Genomic DNA, 23,834 nt, shown 5'->3' on the forward strand with positions numbered 1-23,834 from the left:
TGAGTTTGTGGTCATGTGCAACAGAACAAATTTGAAATATGTAATGCAAGCACTAAATATCGAAGGGGGGGGGGGGGGCAATGCACCGGCACAGCATGCATGTCACGGTAAAAATGGTAGTGATGTTTAGATTCGGAGATGCGTTTAAATTTCCACATTGACCTTTTATTTATATTTTTATTGTTACAACATATGGAAGGGGGAAAAACCACGTAGGTACTTATTTTGCACAATTTGGCAAACAGAGAAATAAGGATTTTTACACGAATATATAAATAGCAACGTATAAATAATACATGAGTATATTAAGTGTAAACGTATGCAAATACCTATTGCAAAGGATAGTGTTGAGCACTCAAATGGAGTAGCCAGAAATTGGCAGTGTTGAGTGCTACTCTTCATAAACACGGGTTTTCTCCAGGCATTACTTTTTCTGTCCAACAAGCTACTCATTTCGATTTAAAGCTTTCGTGACTGCAGGGATTCATCTTCTTGGTTCTTTCGGTAAAGTCACGTAGAAGGGAAGTAATTTTATTATGTTTTATTTTTATTATTTTATTACTTCCCTTCTACGTGACTTTACCGAAAGAACCAAGAAGCTACTCATTTTTGGGATTGGCCAAATATCCAAATACAGGACCCTCACAAAAACATAACCCCAGGATTTTTAGCGACGCTTTCCTCCCGACGGACTACATGGCACGCTGTACACGTGTGCACTAATTTGTCTGTCAAGGGCCACAGTGTGTGAACACAGTCAACCCTCATCAATCCTCCCCTCCGTGTGGTGCCAGCCACATCGGTAACTATATTCTGCAAAGAAAATACTAGTTGACTTGCTTCAACGCTGTATGTAAAATTACGTCGGTTTACATTTAAACGTTAATGCTGATACCAATTGAGAAATAATATATTTAACCGTGCAATTAATAACATTTTTAAAACTCTCAAACTTTAAACAAATCTTCCTTGATAACGGGAGTCAAAATATAAAGCATCAATAATTATTTTAATATTAACTAATATTAAATGTAATTGCTGACCTTTGTGAAATTTTCATGGATGCTTCCTCAAGGGTTGGAGCTTAAAAGTCACCATAGTTTGAAGTGCTATGGAACACGTAACATTGCCATCAGACTTCCAAGAATCAGTCCACAAAATGCTCCCATTCTCCACACACACACACGGAGGGGTGGGGGGGGGGGGGTCCCCCCTTCACCAGTTTTCAAGCATTGCTCATGGAGGCATCAAATGTGGGCCAGGGAAGACTCCTTTGGAATTGTGGGAACCATCTTGTAACTCCTTGAAGTCCCAGATCTTCCGCTGCGATTTTGGAAGTGAATCTTTGGAATGCATGGCCCAAATGCTTACCTAAGAATAACCCTCTTTGGAATATTTACATTTCCGAATTATAAGCGATAATAATCACGCTAAAGAAGTAATTTTTAGAGAGAACTTGGGGATCATTTTCACAATGTCTCTTTAAAAAATGCTTGCGACTTAAGCGGGGGGCATGGACATAACAGAACACGGATGGACTTTTGTCAGCACCGTTCAGCAGTTCCGTCCAGGGTCTCCACTGGGCAACCCGAGTGACCTACTTGTCACATCACCTCAAGTTATGCTCATTAACCAGGGGAAGGCAGCAATGTATTTACGGCCGTCTTCAGAGACCAACTTTTTACTTCCATTCTCGGGTACCCGGCGTCGAGGAACTTGGGTGATGGAAACGGGTCTTTAACTAAACCCGAGACATGCTTGCTCCTCCCTCTCCTGCTGTAGGCAGATTCTTTGCTGGTCCACATGGCTCTACAGCCGTCTTGTGCTCATGAACATTCGTGGCTGCAGCCAGAGCTCAATGCTGCCAGAGGCCACGGCCTCACTGAATATCCACAAAAAATGAGACTGGTGCTGGCACAGGTGCTCCATGGGCTAAGGCAAAAAGCCGAGCCTTTGTGAAAAACATTTTTAGAGTGTGCAGCACGTGCTAACACAAGGTGATCGGCAGAACCGCACTTCCTCTCGTGTCTCAAGTTTTTCAAACTTATCTTTGTGGCAACCGATCGGTTAAGACACAGGACATCATACCAGGACACCAACCACGTCCATCCAAGCAGTCTTGTCGCCCATTGTGCAGACACTGCCCTTAAGGAGATTACTAACGTGGCTACGGCTTTCACGCGGACAGGTGCGCACTTTACAACCCGAGGCAAGGGATGAACCCGCCCGCAAGTGGAGGGGCATTTCTCGCTTGACCTTGCGGCTTCAGAGTGAGCTTGTACTTCCGGAAATGGCGGCGGAACGTGCAGCTTTTTACTCCTGGGGGAGGGGGGGGGACACTCGACGGTCGTCGCTGCCGACTATCACGTCGACCATCAGGGCAGTGTACCTGTACACGGCCCCGGGGGCAGCGTCCAGGAGGCCTGGCGAAAGTCCGAGCCGAGGCAGCCGTGTGGGGCCTGCGGCGGCAGGCCGCGTTGCTCCTCGCTTGCCACGCCCGACGTCACTCAAGTTGTTCCTTGGCGCCTTTTGAAAGTCACAGGGGAGGGCCGGCATGCGCCACAGTTGAGCACATCGTGGTTCCGAGCCTTGACCTCCGCCGCGTCACTTGCGGCTGACCTCGGCAGAGCAGAACAAGGCACATACGGCGTACGCCTGCAAGCATCATCCCCCCCACCCACCACCTCGTCCCACCCGCCCGCCCCACCCTCCCCAACTCACTCATTCCCACCACAGATACCACACTACATTTGTCAAGAATAAGTAGCAGGTATATTTGGGGCTATCCGCCAGCGTACGGTTGCTTCATGAAACCGTTTGCAACCACAGTTGAGGGAAGCATTTTGGCGATGACGATAGATTGCTTACAAATAAATTACGTGATGCAAGTGAAGCGGAAGTATGCAAGAGTGGACGAGGGACGCGAGCCGACAGATTCCCACAAGCATAGAAATACGAGTCGTGGGGATGAGTTACGTAGTGCTCGATGGAAATGTAAAAGCAAAGGCAGCCACAGCAAGTGTGGTGTTACTACGGCATGCAGAGTGAAATGCAACGTTTTGTACGATAAATTAGATATTTGTGGCGATGATGGAACCCGCAGTATTTACTGTAACAATAAATTGACAAATCACTCGCCAGCCCACAGTATATCAGACGAAAGCAGCAAGGGGACCTTCCCGTTTCTACCTCTAGGGGCTAAAGGCAAAACAGCTATAGAGACATGGAATCTTTACTTAAGGCAAGTCATGGGATAATGCAAAAAAACTAGCAATACACAATTCAACGTAGTACAGCACACATTTTTGATCACTGTTTTAGGCAACAGAATCCACACTTGAATATTTTACCCTTAAAAATATACACTGCTCCAAGATAACTTGCCTCAAAGGATGAGCTCACAATATTAGAAACATTTGGTCCCAAAAACAAGTGTACTGTATTTCACATCACGTGGCCATATTACCTAATGATCATAGAAACCACTCTGGTGTACAGCAGAGCATATGGATTCTTGCCGTTTATGCAGTGAAATACTGTGCACCTTGTCAATTAAACATTTAACAGGTGTCTTGTTGGCACCTTCTGAAACTTAAGCATTTTGTAAGTTTCATGTTTTCCTAGCTCTTCCAAAAACGTAACTTAACGGTGCTGTCAGCATTATGTGAAGTAGAACCTGAGCAGAGTATCCAAACCAAGGAACCAAAAAATATCCAAAAATATAAAATTAACTCAAAATGCACATCTAAAATAGATACATCAGTGAGACAACTATGGGAGTCCTGACCATTTCCATAACTTAAGCACCGTCTCTTTCACAGACGTGTAGGATTAAATTGCCCATAATGTGTTGGTGTCAAATTTTAAAAAGTGGACCTGTAATTTATGAGCTTACAAACCCACAGGGTTAATTGCAGGTTTTTAGCACTATCGATAAATTGTATGCAATATGAAAACAATGGATTAGCTTTGCTGTACACGTCGAACAATAACATAAACAATAAGTCCAGTCCTTCGTGTGGCTGATGTACATACCACGCAGTGACTGATGGTACCCCTGCCACCGGTGCCTTATGATGGCTGCCACTACCAATCGCTTTGCAACGTGCCGTGTGGTGTCGCCGTTCAAGTGTACCAACAAGTGTATTCCTTCAAAAATTTTACTGGATTCGACTATCAGTTACATGATTCTTGAAATTAATGATTAAATATACTAAAGCGATCAATAGAAAGTCGATAATCGTTCTATCCAATGTTGCCCTATAGGTGTAATCTGTGGTCCGGTTATATGGTTAATTGTCAGTTGGGTTGCTGGTTTGTAGGGCACAGAGCTGAAGGATAAAGACTTGCGTTGTTGTGCTTGGGAAGAAGAGATGTCACGAGGAAATGTTGAAATACGAACCAAAATAATGACCCAATGGCGATGGGACAAAACCCTCAACTTAAAAATCTCAACCATTCGAATAATTCATTTTATCAGTGTTTTCTATTGAGGTTACTTGTCCAAAAACTTGAAACAAGTCCTTGGTTGTGAAATGCAAATCAAGCTTCAAACACATTAAATACCAGTTAAATATTTCATTTGTATGATAAATAATGAAATACAAGAAAACGAATCTCAAAAGGGTCACACGATTAAAGGGCATTCAATTACCTTTGTAATGAGGTGTAAATGCAAATAATAAAGAACTGCACACACATAAAATGCAATACGCAAATGACATTCGAATAATCTCTTGAAAATTATGGAATTTATAGAATCCAGGTGATATTTTTTTTGAGGAAGCGTGGTACATTCAGTACGAGCAGGCATGGCCATGTTGTACCCACCTGTTCATGATTTCACCCTGCACATGTCATCTACGCAATAAATGCATGGGTTTTTTCCTTAAGTGAAATCGAAAAAAATAAGAGGCCGTCAGAGTGAATGTGTGGTTCTTCTTTGGTTGCTGTAAAGATGCCCAAAGACACCGACTGAGACTTGGTACAATGGGCCAAATACTATTGTTGATGTAGTATGGCCCATGGTTAACTGCAGGGTCCACTTATATCTAATATTTAGTAGTCAACATCACAATTTTTAGGGGACTTTCTGAACACATTTTGGCCACTGCAAAATACACCAGAAATGGTTGCATGAAAACATTCATAAAATTATGCGTGCATTAAAAATACCGTGCAATAGCAATACACACAGAGGTGAACAATATTCAGCCTTCACGACCTCGCATTAAATTGTACACATCTCAATATACACACACACACGCATTCACCAGCCTCTCTGTAAGCCACCAGTTTGGGAGGACATTGCCTGGTCTTGGTAGCGGCGGTAGCGCACTTCCCATCGAGGCAGGATATGGAGAATGGTTTGATTACTGCCACTGCCCACTAATCTCTGTAGTGTGAATATTAAGAGTTTGTGACAGCACTTGCAAGGCCAATGGGTCCTGTTGTATAAAAATGTATCACAACCAAATTAATCAAATCCACATACGAATTCCCACTTAAAGGATTTATATTAACTTATTCTAGAAGACGTCCCGGCTTCCTATATATGCTATGTTTCGCCAGGAAACACTGCATTAAAGCCGTTCCCCATTGATGAATTGACACTTACCTTTTGTGACCCATTTACTACCAAAACATGGGACACCTTGCTCTTAGAACGACTGGTCTAGAAGATCGCTGTGGATGGGCCAGCTAGTGTTCATGCGCACTCCTGAGGATAAGCACCACAGAAAAAAACATACATGCACACGCCAAACAGTGCATGCACGCACACACCATACAAAACACCCCCACACCACCAGTAATAGCTCCTTTCATTCTGCAATATCACTCTTCAAGCACTACGCCGCTGTCACGAGAAAGCTTGAGTATTGCATTCACTTTAGAACGATAAAACAGACCACAAGAATCCGGTACATCAAGTCTTGTATTGCTCAAAAGGTCTCGGACGCATGCGTAATCGCGGGATGTGTCACCTTCCAGTACAGAATGCAGATATACACTCTTGAATACAACTCACACAAGCATTTGTTTTTTCTAACCTTATAAAACATGCGCTGGCAAGATACGGGAAGTGCCAGTAAGTATGCGCATTAGCACTGTTCACTTATTTTGATTGGAGAGACTGCACATTTAAACAGTTCAATTTAAGCCGATGCTAATCAGTACGTCCGTTTCTAATCGTCTAACAAAACCTAGTTATGGCCCGGGCAGCACCCCCAACCCGAGTGCCCAGTGAAAGCGACTTACATGGCTTGCTTTACGGAGATAATGAGTGAAAGGGTGAAAACTCCGCTTAATCCTGCTTCCCAATATCAATAGGAATGAATACTTAAAAAAAAACCCAACATGTTTTTAATGTTTACAAAACAATGGTAATGACTAATGACTTTACAACTGCTAAAGACAATGATCTCACCCCCGTTTGACCACTACACTGAGATTCTCTTGAATTAACAAAAAAAAGCAGAAAATATACTGTATTACATTGGTTTATTTCTTAAAATCAAACAATGTATGTTATACAGGCTTATTTTTAACAGTGACTTTACTGACATGTCAATAGTACTGTAGTATAAAAGGAGACATCATTAACTTTTAAAGCAAGAGGCTTCATCATGGCTTCAGACAACAGAAACTTTGGAGCATTTCACTGAGCCCAAGAGGTGAGGGGACTGTACACCGATACTGGTACAGCTTGACACCTCCACTTCAAAATAGTTTAATAATTCCAGCACAGGTTATTGTCAAAACACTTCAAAATTTACCACTTGCACTACACGCAGGCAGTAATAACTGACAAGACTTGCCAGAACTGTGCTCTAAATCAGCCACACTTGGAAGCAAAAAAAAATTATCCTTTTTTTCTGAAAATCTTTAAAGTTGTCCTTTTCAACTACTTTTTTTTCAATATGCTCAGCCTGTTGTTACACATGCTGTCCCTTGCTATTAAACCAAATTTAATCAAATACCGTGTGAGAGGGGGGTGAACCCGGTGTTAATTTAAACATCTCGATATAAAACACCCCTACAGAAAAACAGGAGCGCGATGCGGCACATGGACACAAGCACCGCTTACGGGAAAGTTCCATTTCTATGCGGGGGTGTTTTTTGGCATCACCCTAAAACCCCTGCGCAGGCGCACTGCCTCAGCACGTGAGATCTTATAGCACGCGTCGAGACCAAGCTTGTTGCCGGGGCGCGGGTGGGAGAGGGCAGGGCAGGGCAGGACGGGGCAGGTCGGGGTTGGGGGTGGGGCAGGGAGGCAGCCCCCTCTACATGTTGCCCATTCCAGACACCTCCGAGGTGAGCCTGCAAGGAGCGCCCAGAGAACACCAGCACTCAATCACGCGTGTCGCCACCGCTTCTCACTGTGCACAGTGCCACACCCGGCAGGCAGCACGTACAATTTCGCAAGGGTCATTCGCAAACAATCAACGACAGCAGTGTGGGCAGAATTAGAAGGTGATGACAGTGGTGATGAGATGGGTCGATCAACTGTAGCTTAGGCACTGTGAAGTTCACGACCTCCGAATATGACAAAATGCTGGCACCGGAATTGAAAAAGACCGAAGGATCGCCAAAAATCTGGAGACATAGCAATAAAGTATAGAATTGAAGACCAGGTGCAAGGGAAAATGAACAGCCGCTCACCTGGCATTGATGAGATACTGAGCCAGGCTGATGTTGGCCGGGGAGCCAGTGATGATGACCTGTCGGTCAGTGGCACCGTCAATGGCGCTGGCGATCTTGATTTGTGCACCTGACATTTGCCGGATCTCATTAATCTTGGTGCCCTGCTTGCCGATGATGCAGCCGATGAGCTGTACGCACACACACACGTATATATGCATCAGGACCTATCCATGTATATGGAGCATAGTCTGGCTGTTGCAAAATTGAACAAATGAAAGGTAGAGGTGATAGAATACTGCTCCTACAAATCAGAATTCCCTTTAGTGTAACCCTGTAGCACTTAAGAAATGCACTAGACACTCAAGTAGCACCATACAATCCCCAGATCCAGATAACTCATTCAGGAACTCTTTTTTTTATGGTGGAAACCAAATTAAAAACCATCTAATATCTAAAGCAACACAAAAAGGACGATAAAACTGCTATAAATTATTCCATCCAATTGTGTATGGACGGTTTATGAAACAAGCCACACATTCCACTTCGGTGGTTCTCCAATGGTCCTCAATCGCCTGCCTTCATTTTCTAACTAGAATTTGACGAGCTTTATTGGAAAAAGAGAAGGCTTTATGAGGAAGGTTGAAAAGGGTATTGACAATATGAGGAACAGTTATAAATCGGCAACAAAAATCCTAGGCTGCCAGTGCAGTTATTTAGCTGGGGGGTTTCAGTGCTGTGTGTCAGCCAGGCCCATCCAGCATTCCAGCATGCCTACTCACATTGTTGGGGATGCTGATCTCGTGGGTGCTCATCTGAGCACTGGCGTCAACACCTTTGTAAAAAAAAGAACAAAGGTGAAGATACAGCACACACACGGGCACGGTCACACAGCCGCATAAAGCTGGCATCCTCACCGCTCATGAACAAGCTTTTTGCTCGACTCTCTCAACAATTAATGATAAAGGCATTAAAGAAGAACTGACACACAAAGTTTCCCCATGTGAAGAAGGTAAACTTTTAAGGAATGTGAAACCGATGCTCGGTTAATGCTGAATAATTATATTCCAAAAGTTTATAATTAAGATAGTTAAACGTCAAGGTTGATTAATAATTTCTCGGTGGTTAACAACTAATTTCCAGTCTGAATCATACTTAAGACAAAAAGTACTTTTCCCATCCATACGCACCATGTATCTCGTCACCTGCCAGTGTCAACTCCACTGGCTTTTGTTTATCGGTTGCTACTTAACGCTTTGCGTAAATGCAAACCATCTGTTTAATGCGCCAACTCATGACCCGTCTCCTGCTATGAAAGAAACAAATCTAATCTTAATTATTCAACTTAATCCCAGTTACTGCACGTCAATTTCCCGTCTGCAAAATGTCTTCCCATAATCTCTGGCACAAACAGATGTGTGTGTATATTCAACTTATTTCACACCGGATGTAGCCAACCATGCTAAACACACAATCATAGCGAAAGAATCATAGAAATCCATGGCCTCCTCTCTAAATTGCTGCATGAGCAGCAGCCATCTGGCCAGTTTGTGTAAAACTCACCCGGTGTTGCCTGGTAGCCAGAGGATGCCTGGTTGATGGGTGTAAAGGGAGTGTGCTGCATGGCCAGCTGATGCAGCTTCGTCAGCTGTGTACACAAAGCACCACCAACATCATCATTTATTTATAGGGCCATGACCGACTAATAAGAGTCTTTTCATGGAATGTGCTTTTTTCCCTTTATATACTTGTTTGCAGTCCCTTTCAAACATATATTTCTGTAAGTCAACTAGTGACAAATTGGCATGTTCTGTTTATGTGACAACCCTTACTAGTTGGCTGTGTCGGGTAGCAGGTTTTAACGACACATTTATATATTTACGCGATTTAACCCAAAAACCTCTAATATGGAAGTTAACATTTGTTTTGGTGCAAATTTTCAACTAATCGGCAACAGAAGGACATAATGGACAGTTCAACAAACGTTACAAGTAGCACCATTCAATGCGGATACCAGCAGGAGGTACACGCATGCAACTTACATCAGGGTTGGGGATGGCGTACTGCCCTTGAATGGTGTATGCCTGTTGAAAAAAATTCAATGATTTAGTAAAAGTACATATTTTTAATTTAAACGTTTTAATTGCTTAAGCATTGCATTACGCTTGAATGGGTGAACACATCGTGCATGCCAGGGCATGATATCACTGGCGTTTGCGGGGGCAGCACTCTCTGCATCTCAGTCGACGGCAGTGCACCAAAATCCATTGTTTTATGATGTATAGTCCCATATCTATATTCTCCATCTTTATCAACACACACTGGCCATTGTGAGCAAATAATCTCCATGATCTACGTGGCATGGGGAGGCCTTCTTCCATTAGTGAACTGACAAAAGAGCTGCTGCCCCCCCCCCCCCCGTATATTTGGCAAACAATGCATTTGTGAACGAGAAGAGGAATGGCGCACATTGTAGGTGGAGTGGTCCCTGACCTGGCCTCCAGCAAAGATGACAGGGGCGCTGGAAGACACTGGCTTGGGGCGATAAGGGATGGTGGCTCCCTTTGGGGGAGACTGAAGACAAATGCGTCACATCAAACGACATCACCACATAAACAGCCAAAGCATCAAGTCCTCAGAACAAACACCACTCTACCCCAAACACTTGCTGTACACAAGCCCCAGTTTTACTTTTCAACAATACAGTGAAACCTTGGATTGTGAGTAACTTGGTCTGCGAGTGTTTTGCAAGACGAGCAAAAATTTTAAATAAATATTCATTTGATAAACGAGCGAGGTCTTGCAATACGAGTCATACGCTTTGTCTGCCGAGCGTCACGTGATCACAACTGATAAGCGAGTGCTTTGATAATTTTATTTTAATGTTTTATTATTTGGTACGTGCAGTGTATTGTTCAAGTCACTTCTTTATGTTGCATGCAGAGCCTATAGGTTTATTATTTCTTAAATGTGTTACCAGTTCAACTCAAGGTTCCACAGGCTTCCTATAACCTCGAAAATCAATCTTGCTCTTTATAGCAATCTTTAGTTTAGATAATTTAACGGATTGCTATGTGCGTATATGCCACGTACATTTAAACCCGACTAATGAAAAATGGTAACAGGGTTTATTCTTTTACGGTCACTGTGTATAAAGAAAAATAAATGCACTGGCCAAACCAGCATGATGATAAAACAGTTTCTATGAGAGTTCGGTACAATGAAGCAAAAGTATAAATATCTGAAACCATCAACTCACTACATAAAAATTTTATTCGAGGAAGCTGACCAAAAGTTAATACATCTTAATAGCCAAGGCACGAAATTGGGAATTAACCTTCTGAGCTATCTAACCGACATCAATATTTAACATAAACATGGGTCACACCTCTCCTTGCATGCAACGGAAAAACAAAGGTAAAACACACATGAACAAAAATCACTCACCTCCATCATGAGCACACAGATCTGTCGCACACATTGTACGATGGCGTCTGGCGTGCCGGAAATAGTAACGGCACGCTCAGTGGAGTTAGGCAACAGGTCTCCTGCCACCTGCACCTGCGCCCCAGTCGACTGCACTCAAGCGTGCCAAACACACGTGCACAGAAAGCAAATGGGCCGTTGTTAATACAATTATAATCATGTAAAAATTTGAACTTCTCCAATAGATTTTTTTAAAGTTTCATGGTCACTATTCAATACAAGAATCGATTAAATATTATTTGGGTCTTTCGGTAAAGCCACATAGATAGAAAAATACTAAAAATATCACGTCGTTTCGATCGCAACACAAGCAATCGTCATCAGGTGAAAAAATATATAGCGAGAGCTGCCGAGGCAAGAGACAATACGTATCGTCTCCTGCCTCGTGGCTTTACCGAAAGACCCAAAGAATATGAATACCTGCAGTCACGAAAGCTTTAAGTCAAGATTTACTCGAACGTATTTTAACATTATGCCTAGTGGCCGCAGGGATCACATGAACCAATTACACGATTTACTACTATAACATTTATAATCGACAAACTCGGCACTCACCTCTCGGAGCTCCTGGATCTTGTTTCCGCTTTTGCCGATGAGCGAGCCACACTGGCTGGCCGGCACCACAAGGCGCAGAGTTACAGGTGGGCGGCTCATCATCACACTACCGGACAGGGTGCTGCCCATGTCCTGCATGCATCGCACATTTGAACAGGCCATGACTCTCCAACCAAAACAACCATATTGACAACAAAGAACCCTGCATTTTAAACACTTGTGGAAAACGGAGAAATTGTCAAGTTACACTCGGCAGACAGCACGAGATCTGCTCATGCCAAACGGCAATTGTAAACAAGGCTGGGTTGTACAGGTACCTCAGATGGTTGGATGGTTAAATGGTAATTTTGTTACTGAAATATAAAGGATTTAATTGAACAATGGTATAAGGGCAATTAAAAGTTGGTTCATAAAACTGACAAAACATACTTCGAAAGAATAGGCTCTATTTTAGAGAAAAGCTCAAACAGGCTATTCCAGACAAATCTCATACAATGGTTGCACCCTTTGCCCAAGCCCCACAGTTTGGATGCGAGACAGTGCTACCTCTTCAAGCTTGTTAGTGATCAGTGCAAAGGCCAGGAAAATGGACTCCATGGGCCCAGTCACTGTCACAATGCGCTCGGGGCAATTTGCATCTGAGATGTTGATGTGAGCTCCGCTCTGTGAATGGGAGACAAAGGGCGTAAGCTCAATCGTTTGTGAAATGTAACAGAAAATTGTGCAATGAGGAAAATGTGGTATTCAAGAGAGTACACACACATTTTATTATGTTTAATTTTTATTATTTTATTATTTCCCTTCTACGTAACATTTCCGAAAGAACCAAGAAGATACACACACACACACTTTCATTCGGGACAGAAGAAAAGTAGAAATTTTCCACCACCCAAATCCCACATTCATAGAGTCCAACTTCAGAATTAAATTCCCCCAGTATGTTAGGCGGAACGATTATGTTTATGATGACCAAGATGAGTGAGGGGACGAGTGCTTACCTCCTCTCGGACTCGCTTCACAAACTCTCCTTTCTGCACATTCCAAAGAGATGAGGAAGAACTTAATGACAGCAGCACCACTCAATACAAGCCACTCAATTAGACCCTGGTGTTGTAGGCAAGCTTTTATGAAGCCCATTTTTTTTCAAAATACGAAAAAATTATGTTTGAACATTCAGTTCAGAAACACTTTAAACACATTCACTTTACTTATTGAAATCTGTATTCACGTTGTGCAGGCGTGGAATATTACATCAAATATTTGTAAAAAAAAATTTATTTGACATCAGTGCAGTATAAGGCTTTGATTACAATAATACTGATGCGAATGATTCACCTTTCCGATGATGCTTCCAACTTCCTGTGGGCAAGAGATAAGATAGCATCATATTACCAACAATTTATTGCATTTCTCAACTGCAAATCGCGCGTGACTTCTAATGCACTAAAACTCTTCAAAACAAATGACGTAATATACAGAGAACTGTACAATATTCACAATTGTTTGTGTGAATAGAGTATCCAATCCAACATGACACTACGGTTGTTATCAGAGGTGGGACAAAGTCATTGTTATGCAAGTCCAAGTCGAGTCTGAAGTCATCAAATTCATGACTCGAGTCTGACTCGAGTCCAAGTCACATGACTCGAGTCCACACCTCAGAGGTGGGACAAAGTCATTGTTATGCAAGTCCAAGTCGAGTCTGAAGTCATCAAATTCATGACTCGAGTCTGACTCGAGTCCACACCTCTGGTTGTTATAGATTTAACATGATTTTTGTTAAGTTTACAGAATTGCTTATCAAAGTCATGGAATCGAAAACCAAATCCAGTTCAATGTCAGGAACAATTGAGCCGATTGGCACACAGGAAGGTTCAAACAGCATGGCGCTTTCCAATGAGACATGACAGTCCAAAACATACAAAATAAAAAGTGTACAGCACCATCAATCCACTGCTGAATAAAGCCCTCAATGCCATGTGAGGGCTTTGTTTGACCATTCTTCATCATGTTGGTCAGTGTGAGATTGTGAAGGTTAATAGAGTGACAATATTTGTTATAGTTTGTATTAGAATCATCCATAACAAACAAAAAAACTACATTACAGCATGAGGCTGCAGAGTGCAAGTGTGTGCATCCTCACCTTGCTGTGCATCAGTAGACGGATGCTCAGAGTGAAGCTGGGGCCGCCTTCGGCCTGAGTACCTCCGAGACTCATTGTGACAGCAAAGCTTGACCTAACACTAGACACGCGCACACACCGCCATGTCAGTCGAAAGCATTGCAGGCTGTTACACAATACATCTCCTGTAAATAATATCAGTGGGGCTGCTCATGTGGGTGTTACTAATTTTGCAGAAATACATTCCCTTGTACAAATAAATCCATATCCTAAGTATTTGTCCTTGTTGTGTTTACTTAGAATAATTATTGCAGCCTCCTGAGTGAAATTCCAGATGAAAGCATCTCATATCCCCTACAGGCTTCGCAGCCCGCCATTTTAGTAATCCTTGATTTAGTGGCAAAACATACACAGTTTAACTCAAAGCACAGTATGGGATTATAACATATGGAATTTATTGGGCATTAGGCCAAAGATGGTGGGAGGCCAGAATGTGAATACACAATGTGCCATTGTAAGGTACGCAGACACAATATGGCACACTGGTGAATGATTTAAAGCCAACAGACAATGTACAGTGCATGTATCAATGCACACATATCTAGAATTATAATTTGGCAGTTTAACATACAGATAACCACTGCTCATTGGATATATTTTTAACTATCAAATGTTTCGAATCCACAAAATTGCATGAATAGTTTTAAAACCTGTTCTAATATAAACCCGGAGGGTAAAGTATATTGTGCCATGTTAACCCTTTCCTCTGGTGTTTTTGTAAATGCACCACTCACTTTCGCGAGTGCATATCCCCATCCTTCATCCATATTGAGTCATTAACACATTACCACCGCTGCCTAGCCATGCCAGAGGGAGGACGCTTTAAATATCTGTACACGAATGAGATTAAAGGAACGATGGGACTCAATGTCTTTACAATAGTATCAACTGATATAAATACACACAGTTTACCATGTGATCCCTGTGCAGATTAAAGTAAAACAAGTTAATCGAAGGAAAAGCGAAATGACGAATGTGGACGAATTACATTAAATTAACAAAAATTATAGTGGCAATGTAATTGAACAAACAATAACTCATATGCATAGTACTGTATAGTGCTTACGATAAAGTGTTTCAGTTTACCATTAACCCCTAATAAGTTAGTATATCAGCACGCCAGGGGGCCATGTCTTGATAAGTGCAATTGTAGTGACAGCAGTGTCACTTTGAGCCCTGAATAAAAAAAGACTACAAAATCAAGTCATGGGCTAGATACACGAATAAGTTAAAGATGTCAAATAGGACAAAAAATAGATTCAATGCTGACAAAAAAATACATGGTTAAGATGAACACCTGATTAGCTCTCCCTGTCCAACCAGGTTGGATCAATTAAGTTACATTAATGACAAATTGTATCTACATATAATCACGATAGTGCTCATTGTAGGTACTCACAAAACTCATTCCACTTTGTTGTTAATTTGAATGTTAACTCCACCTCGCAATATCATGCAGATAACCTTGTTTAAAATCCTGCACGTGCCAGCTGCACTCCGATCTACAGTAATGTTCGTTTTGAGCCAGCACCATTGTATTTTGGGAACATCACATGAGCAAGACCATTACAAGAGGTGTGACTGAAATTAAAACAGGTGTTATTTAGATGTCATTCCAGAATGTGATGGGAAAACGTGACGTGTTTTAGCAGCAAAAAGCGACGGCTTCCTAAACTCCTGCGTGTCAAAACGCCAAGCTGAGTTTTGATTAATATCGGCACCTTAGCAGTCAAGACAAAACACAACTTTCAGATATGAGGCACTTTTCTCAAGATATTCTTATCAGGTCTAAAAACCAGAAAATATGCATTCCAAGCAGCAAAACTCAAGAGACAACCATCCATCATAATGAAATTTAAATTAGGAGTAAACTATGCATTCTGGAGCACATGGAACATGTTATTACTGCCTCAAAGTGTGGGTTTTGATGACAAATGCTGAAATAAAAAACCGGGAATCAAATATTAAAATGCAATTGGAAGGCCAAGGTCACAAAAACCAACCCTAAATTGTATATATACAAGGATAGGCAACATATGTATTTAGTTCAAAATCTTACCAATTGGTAAGCATTTTTCGATTTAAAGCTTTCGTGACTGCAGGGATTCATCTTCTTGGTTCTTTCGGTAAAGTCACGTAGAAGGGAAATAATAAAATAATAAAAATAAATCATAATAAAACAATTCTCACGACGTTTCATTCAGATGCTGTCGCCTCGACAGACCTGGTTTTCACCCGAGGACGGATACTTGCGTTGTGGCCGAAACGTCATGAGAATTGTTTTATGTTTTATTTTTATTATTTTATTACTTCCCTTCTACGTGACTTTACCGAAAGAACCAAGAAGATGGTAAGCATTGTTGGAGTAAATAGCACTGCCCTGTGCAATGATGAATCAAGCGCACTGTATACGCCATCACTAAATTAGCACACAGCAGCTGTGATAAATTATGCAAGACAAAAGCATCCATTTTATAAAAAAAATTGTATGTGGTAAAAAATCAGATGAAATTAAAGGGTTTTTTTTCAAACCGTTTGTAATGCAGAAAGATCGGGATGAAATATCAATCAGACCACAGCCTGGAAACAGTTCCACATTCACATGTTCACTGGACGTGGTACAACTGAAAATGTTATTTTATATTATATAAAATGTAGATTTTGAAAATATAATTGAAAATGATGGGATCTGCTTTAAAACCAACTCTGTGATGTGCTCAGTTTTTAGTCCAAAATGAATCAAGAACATTCACCTGTGACAAAAGTTATTCAGCCCCTTTTACTTAAAAATGGGACCGATACAATTGGCAGTTAAAATAAATGTTAAAAGCACTCTTAATATCCTGCTCAGGCAATACAAGGCTTTGGTCCACCCACTACTGCATTACAGAAATAAGAGACTGAATTGACTATCAATACATGAATAGACAATCTGCTTCAGGCTTTATTGTATTTCAGTCCGTGAAGGTTAAGTTAAACCGATGTGTTGTTTACATTGCGCTAAGGTGCACAAACGTATCATCATGAATACATTTTAATCGGCATTTTAGCCCTATACTAAAACCGTCACTTTTCCCATGTCATTCATTTCAACATCAATTTGCAGATAGATAATGTTTTTACTCCATTAAGAAACAGATTCAAATTCTGTAATGTCCATCCCTCCCAGCTAGCAAAAGTTGTATTCTTATACTGTACTTGCAGGAAATTTATAGTTTAGTCCTAGTCGATATAGATAGAAGACGTGTCCATCCAGCCATCCAGCAAAACGTGAGTCTAAAATGATAACAGTTGGCGCGCATTTGTGCGGGATACACGGCCTACCCAGAGGGTGGGGGGAATGCATGAGGTCAGCAGGCACACCGAGTAACGCTGCCGCATGCAAACATCACATATGTGACGTCACCGCTCATTTGCCGTGCAATATATTATACCCATTATTTCCCCCCCAAAAAATACAAGTATTTTTATACTTTTTACATTGTGTTCAGTATGGAAGCTACACACATGCCAAATTTCAAGTTTGTAGCATGTTGGGGACTATACTATTCACAAATTTCCCTTTTATATATAGAGCAATGTCTCTCCACCTTTCTCTCGCCTTTCTCTACACATCGCAAATTATTTCGATTTCTCGCTGTCTATCGTTTTTTTTTATTCCTGCCCCCTCTCTCCCTCTCCTGTAAACCATCCGCTTCCCCTATCAGTTTCTCTCTCACCTTTCACACGCTCTCCTTATTGTCACTTCTAACCTCCTCTCCCACTGCTCGTCACATTCCCTCGCTGTCCTCTTTCCGTTTTGCTTTCTTTCCTCTCCGTGTGCGGGATACACGTCTATAGTGGAGTGTGGGTGGGGAGAAGTGACGTCTGCACGCAGGAACCCGGTTCAACGGTATGGGATGCAGGTGACGTCATCACGCAGACAAGCGCACAAGCACTTGGGGAGTGTGGCACACGGCCAGACAAAAATCCATCCACATCATCCAGCCAGATAACTATTTCCGAATATAGTATTGAACAAAGCACTTCACAGAAACATGACCGAATACTCTTTGGTTCTGTCAGTAAAGTCACGTAGTTAGAAATAAAACAAACCACGACGTTTTGATCGCAACACAAGCAATCGTCATCAGGTGGGACAACTACAGCAAGAAACAACTGCTGAAGAAGGCGAGAGAGCTGCCGTGGCACGAGGTTATGCTGCTGCATTGGCATTGTAGCTGCATTGGCAACCCCCCACCTCTCTCTCTCCCCCTAGTTCTCACGTCGCCGCCACAGATGTTACTCTGCCCCCCACCCATCTCTAGCCCCGACCCATATAGTCTATATAACCTCGTGCCACGGCAGCTCTCTCGCCTTCTTCAGCAGTTGTTTCTTGCTGTAGTCCCACATGATCATGACCGAATAATAAAGTTTCATCCCAGCAAAGTTAAAAAGTAACCAGTGTGGTATCAATAATCTCTGCAAGAGGTAAATACTGGAAACGCTAAAAAGCTCTTGATGAGCATGTTTAGTAACAGGACAAGAGTCATCTTCTTGGTTCTTTCGGTAAAGTCACGTAGAAGGAAAGACAGCGTCTGAAATTTCAGACAGCGTCAGACAGCGTCTGAAATTTCAGACGCCGTCTTTCCGACAGACCTGTTTTTCACCTGAGGACGGCTGCTTGCGTTGTGGCCGAAACGTAGTGAGAATTATTGTATTATGTTTTATTTTTATTATTTTATTATTTCCCTTCTACGTGACTTTACGGAAAGAACCAAGAAGAGGACAAGAGTCATGGCTATGATCTGGCTCTGGCCTCCGGTATCCAATATCAATCCTAATTTCCTAAGTGCTAGTTTTCACAGAATCAATATAGAGCAGAGCCTCAGTGGTGTGGTAGGAAACTAATGAGGTGCAACTCATCAGTCCTGGCAACAATTCAAGTGGAAAATAAATCTACAACTGTGTGGGGAGAATTGTATTGGTGCATTAGTGCCACTCCTCACATTTTATTCTGCGCCAACATACACTAGCAGGAGAGCCTGTGATGAGAGGCGGGATGATAATTATCATCCCTAATTATAATTCAACCTCCACATCAAAAGCAACAATTAGCGCAGAACACGTTGGGACAATCGGCAACCTTCTGCTAGCAAATTGATAAGATTTACCGCATTTAGATAAACGATTCACGTCTTCACTTCATGCTTAGATTTACACAGAAACTTACACCTTTGGGTGGCAACAAAACTAATGTCACAATTCTATTCAAAATATATTATGATTTAAAGCTTTCGTGACTGCAGGGATTCATATTATTGGTTCTTTCGGTAAAGTCACGTAGAAGGGAAATAATAAAATAATAAAAGTATACAACTATAAAATTCTTACGTTTCGACTGTAGTCGACTGTAGTCGAAACGTCGTGACAATTTATATTTTTATTATTTCCCTTCTATGCGACTTTACCGAAAGAACCAAGAATACTAAATATATTCGTTTTGTTGCCCGTTTTCAGTTTCTCTCGTTTAGTGCCGTCTGTACCACCTAGTTTGTACAATCTCACGCAGTGCAACCATTAACTAAAGTGAAAAATGCGTTAAATATGCATGCATATGTCAAAATAATCAGTTCGATACACATTAATCAAGGAATCGATAGTTAAAAGCCTGCAGATTAGCGTATCAGCTGCAATCCCTCCAGATCGAGTCCAGTTGCACAAAGCGATATCACGCTCTATTTAATTAGCATGGGCAAGCATAGCTGGACACAAAGACACGGTGACACTCGACTAATCCCACTGTACTTTTGCACGCTACAGGAGAAATTGACTTATGTAACGATTTATCCCCTGCACAACTGGAATTTTTTCACAACCGGGTGACAATTGCACCGATAAATATATTGATATACTAACCCTTGTGGTGCATGTATTTTAATTATCTCGGCTGCGACAGCCAAAATGGGAGGCAATGCTTAGTCGCACTCAGCTTCCTCCTCCAGCGACCGTGACGTCCCAGGTACCCATAATTCCCCGTGACACGAAGGAATTAAAATGTCATACTCTGTTCAGAAAAATGATCGTACTGTATTGGATTTTTTTTTATAGTTGGTCTAACGATAAAAACAGGACTCCGTGGAATTAAAGCGTACCCTTTGCGTGAAACAGAAAATACGTTTAAAAGCTCAAAAGTGGCCAAAGCACAGGTACACGCTTGAAATAAAATAGACAGATATATCACGTGAATTAGAGAATTACACAGGTTTGAGACTTTTTTTTGCCGGTGTGTTGGCCGGGTGTCAAGAATAACAACAGGGTACACGGTGGAGATGGAACGATAGCATCAACTCGTGTGCAGGTGCTAAGGTGGATTGTTGCACATTCTGGGAACACGAGCGATGTGACTGCTTGGGGAGACCTTGATTCAGAAGTGGATGTATCATGGCTGATGAGGGTAGACTACTTCAGCGTTCGAGATGACGTTGAACAATTTATACGCAAAAAAAACAAAAATCGGGCATAAGAAATACGATATTACATAACGTTTAGCATTAATGGTTAAAACGGAACAAGCAATATACTAAACGAAGGCCATACCAATGACTACAAACAATTCTTGAATCTAGATATACAGTACATGAATCGGTATACACATTCATGACACATTTATGTACATTGCATCGTTTCCAGAGCGTGTAAATCATTAATTGCCCCATGGACCGACCCCGTCGGTAGTAAACAGGACGCTCATCCAGTCGGCTTATTGACGCGATTGGTGTTGGCAAAAAAAAGACAATTCTATCGACACCTTTCTTACAATTATTTCTGTAGATTTACTCGAACATTTTCACGCGGTTAGGTACGGCATATTGGACAATCGCACGTAAAATACTTTCCGGATCAATCATACCAATAAGACATTTGTGGGGGTTAGATTTCGTAAATATATACAAATGTGTCGTTAAACCCGCCACCACCCAACACTGCCAATTAGTAAGGTTTGTCACGTAAACAGAACGTGGCAATTCGTTACTAGTACAGCACACCGGTGTGTTGGAGACCCAAGCCACATTTAAAATCCGAGTACGACGTTTCGCCAGTAATTACAACTAGCATCATCAGGCGACAGCCAGATTTGTGGAGAAGTCCACCTGTTTCGTTCCTTAAAGAGGCGTAGATGTGATGACAACACTTGCGTACTCTTCTTGCGCGAAGTGGGGGGGATTAATGAATGAATAATATCAGTCCCAATGATCAAAAAACACGTTTGTTAAATACAATAAACATGCAATGAAAACATTACAAAAAACACAAAAATATCCATGCAATATCTTGTGATATTATGTATGCACACAATTGTGCACAATGCATGCATAACATATAACCTGTTTTATGTAAAAGTACGCAGATTTGGCCGTCTGTGAAACAGGACCAGACTTTGTTCCAAGCGACGTCGTTTTAAGAATGTGCAGGAAACCTCAAAAAGCCATCAAAGGAAACACTCCTTTGTGTAAAATTAATCCCGGCCCGGAGTAGGTGCTGTACTCTCGAGGTATCCGCACACAGGACCGGCTTCAGTCCGACCAAATTTATCTCCCCCGATGCTGATCTCCCCATATATCCGCCGGCCTTTCCCCTGCTCCATTCTTTCTCTAATCCCGGTCTCTCTCTCCCCTTACGCCCAACTTGCTGTCCCTGCAAATCCCGAGTCTACCTCGACACTCCACCCCCGCCTTTAATTTTAGCAAATCACCCACTCCGGTGTCCCCCACATCAAACATTTCATCGTCTCACCAGTGTCCTCACGGGGAGAAGATCCCTTCTACCGATGCCCCTCCTTACTCCAGGGCTCATCTGCACATTGCCCTATCTAACCCCCCCCTCACCCCCAACGTCGAGTGTGTCCATCCAAGCGGTCAGGTGCATAAAAAGCACCTTCGGTAACTTAATCATTCCTCTCACTTTAAACTACAAACTCGGAAACAAATTGAAATGGGGCCGCCACTGGGATCCCCCCTCCACGCGACGCTTTTCAGGCCTCATGTCTCCTCGCCTGACCTAGGCCCAGGCTTCTCACGCAGCTCCGCCGACAACAAAGACCGCGCTCGAGGTCGCGCCGCCGCCTCTTTCCCCTGTCAAACGAACGCCTAAACGTCTCCTTGATGCGCTCAGACGTGTTCGGGAAGCCACCGAGCGTCTCACGGCGTCGGGGTTCTCGCTCCTTAACCGCGCGGCGACGCGGGGGTGGGGCGACGAGGTAGGCCCTAGGCCCAGGCTTCGCAGTCGCGTCCGCTCACCCTCCGCCACCGCCTCTCGTCGCCGCAATCGCCGAGCGGCCGTCAGCGTTTCGCGAGGGACTTCGCGCGCGACGGGGAACGCGAAATCGGCCACCGGTGCCCGCCAATAACAGCATCCTCACCGCTTGGGGAAGAGCGAGGAGCGAGGAGGTGCGACCTGGGGATGGACGGGGAAGAGGGAGGGAGGGTGGGATCGAGGGGCGGGGCTGGGAGGGGGTTATGTGGGATCGAGGGGCGGGGTTAAAGGGGGGCGGGGGGGGGAGAAGCCACTTCAACCCTGCCCTTTGTAATTCCCAACCGTGATAGGCGCGCCGTTCCGTAACGCCGCACTCCATTGGCTAATATACGCGTGACGTCACTGCAAAACCCAATAGAAAACGACGATACGGACGGCGACGCGCACGCGCTCTGCGAAATCAAACGGTCGGCTCGGGCGTGACGTCGGCAGAGCGTGCGAGTCATCCGCCGCCGCTGCCGCGTTGCCGCCGTGAACGGTGTAAATCGGCTTTTGGCAGTCGACGTCTTCTCGACTTCCGCGCGTCGCAAGTAGTCCGCGCTGAAGGGCGTCGGGGGGTGGGTGGGTGGGGGCCAGCGTCGCATATCTCTGGACCACAATGCGCACAGGTAACGCGGCAATGCTGTGGTGCTATTTAATTAATTAACAACACCTTAATATAATAATATTTTTATATATAGATAAAAGGGAAATTTGTGAATATGTTTCAGTTTTCAGTTTCATTTAATTGGTATAGCCCTGTGAGCCATTTGTCTCTTGAATCGGGTGCAACCGCAACAAACAAAAAACATGAACAAGAAAACATCTTAAAGTGACTATGCGCAAACAGAAAAATCCAGGAAAAAACTGCAAAGTCTTCCAGAATTAAAGCACCGTACACCAACGCTGTGCAAAAATCACAGTGGGATACAAGTCAAACAACAACAACTACCACAAGACAATTTAAATTAAAGCCATCATTCTAACTACGTAATACAACAAACAAACATGGCCAAACCAAAAAAGTTTTCGAAATCACCAAAAACACATTCCTGCGGAGGGAGCTGGTAGGAACGTTGGGTTGCTCGGTCAATGGCCAGGGTCAACGGCGGCGTGGTGTATTCCGCAAATATGCCCGACTGTGAGGGCGGGTACAAGCCGGCGTGAGTAGGTTAAACGTTGAGTTTAATAAGGGCACCACGGGATCACCAGCCCCTCCCCACCCAGCCCCCCCACCCAGCCCCCCCACCCTCCCCTCCCTCCGCACCCAGCCCCTCCCTGCACGACGGACAGACACAATAATCCCCTGTGGGCTGATGTAACCAGGAGGTTCCAACCAGTATAAAGCCATAAGCAATGTAACAGTGATCATAGGAACTGTGACCGAAATTTCACAATAAACTACCTTAACAACATGTACCACCAAACCCTGTAGCCATAGCTGTCTGCATGAGTCACTCCACAACAGCAGGAGCATCAGTAGGAGTATTAAAATGTTTCAAATGCACCTTTAAAGATCAGCACACTAAATAAAAACACAAGATCATACGTTGCAGCGGTCATCCGGAACGAAAACATTTGATTTTGTGTGTCTGTTTTAAATGTTTAGCATACTTTCCGACATGCAACAAACTTAAAATTTGCCATGTGGGTACTTTCCAGACTGTACACAATGCAAAAAGTATAAAAAATTAAC

General features: G+C 43.0%; 1 protein-coding gene across 7 annotated transcripts; it reads right to left on the reverse strand.

The window, feature by feature from the left end:
* Positions 1–593: 593 nt before the first annotated feature.
* LOC133345205 (poly(rC)-binding protein 3-like) lies at positions 594–22,373 on the reverse strand. Of its 7 annotated transcripts, none has more exons than XM_061555754.1 (13): positions 22,144–22,267; positions 13,826–13,925; positions 13,018–13,041; positions 12,681–12,713; positions 12,226–12,345; positions 11,683–11,814; positions 11,089–11,217; positions 10,111–10,215; positions 9,684–9,725; positions 9,205–9,289; positions 8,424–8,476; positions 7,663–7,832; positions 594–2,526 (listed from the first exon to the last, which is right to left on the reverse strand). In XM_061555754.1, the coding sequence occupies exons 1-13, from the start codon at positions 22,257–22,259 to the stop codon at positions 2,508–2,510; spliced, it is 1,128 nt and encodes a 375-aa protein (XP_061411738.1). In that variant the 5' UTR covers positions 22,260–22,267; the 3' UTR covers positions 594–2,507. The 7 variants fall into 7 exon arrangements, with proteins under 7 accessions (XP_061411738.1, XP_061411741.1, XP_061411740.1 ...); XM_061555757.1 differs by lacking the exon at positions 594–2,526 and adding an exon at positions 5,923–7,320 and having other exon boundaries at positions 22,266–22,373; XM_061555756.1 differs by lacking the exon at positions 594–2,526 and adding an exon at positions 5,923–7,320 and having other exon boundaries at positions 10,135–10,215; positions 12,229–12,345.
* Between the last annotated feature and the right edge of the window lie 1,461 nt (positions 22,374–23,834).

The sequence above is a fragment of the Lethenteron reissneri genome, chromosome 21 (assembly GCF_015708825.2).
Source record: "Lethenteron reissneri isolate LAM-NWPU_2019-01 chromosome 21, ASM1570882v1, whole genome shotgun sequence".
NCBI lineage: Eukaryota > Metazoa > Chordata > Hyperoartia > Petromyzontiformes > Petromyzontidae > Lethenteron > Lethenteron reissneri.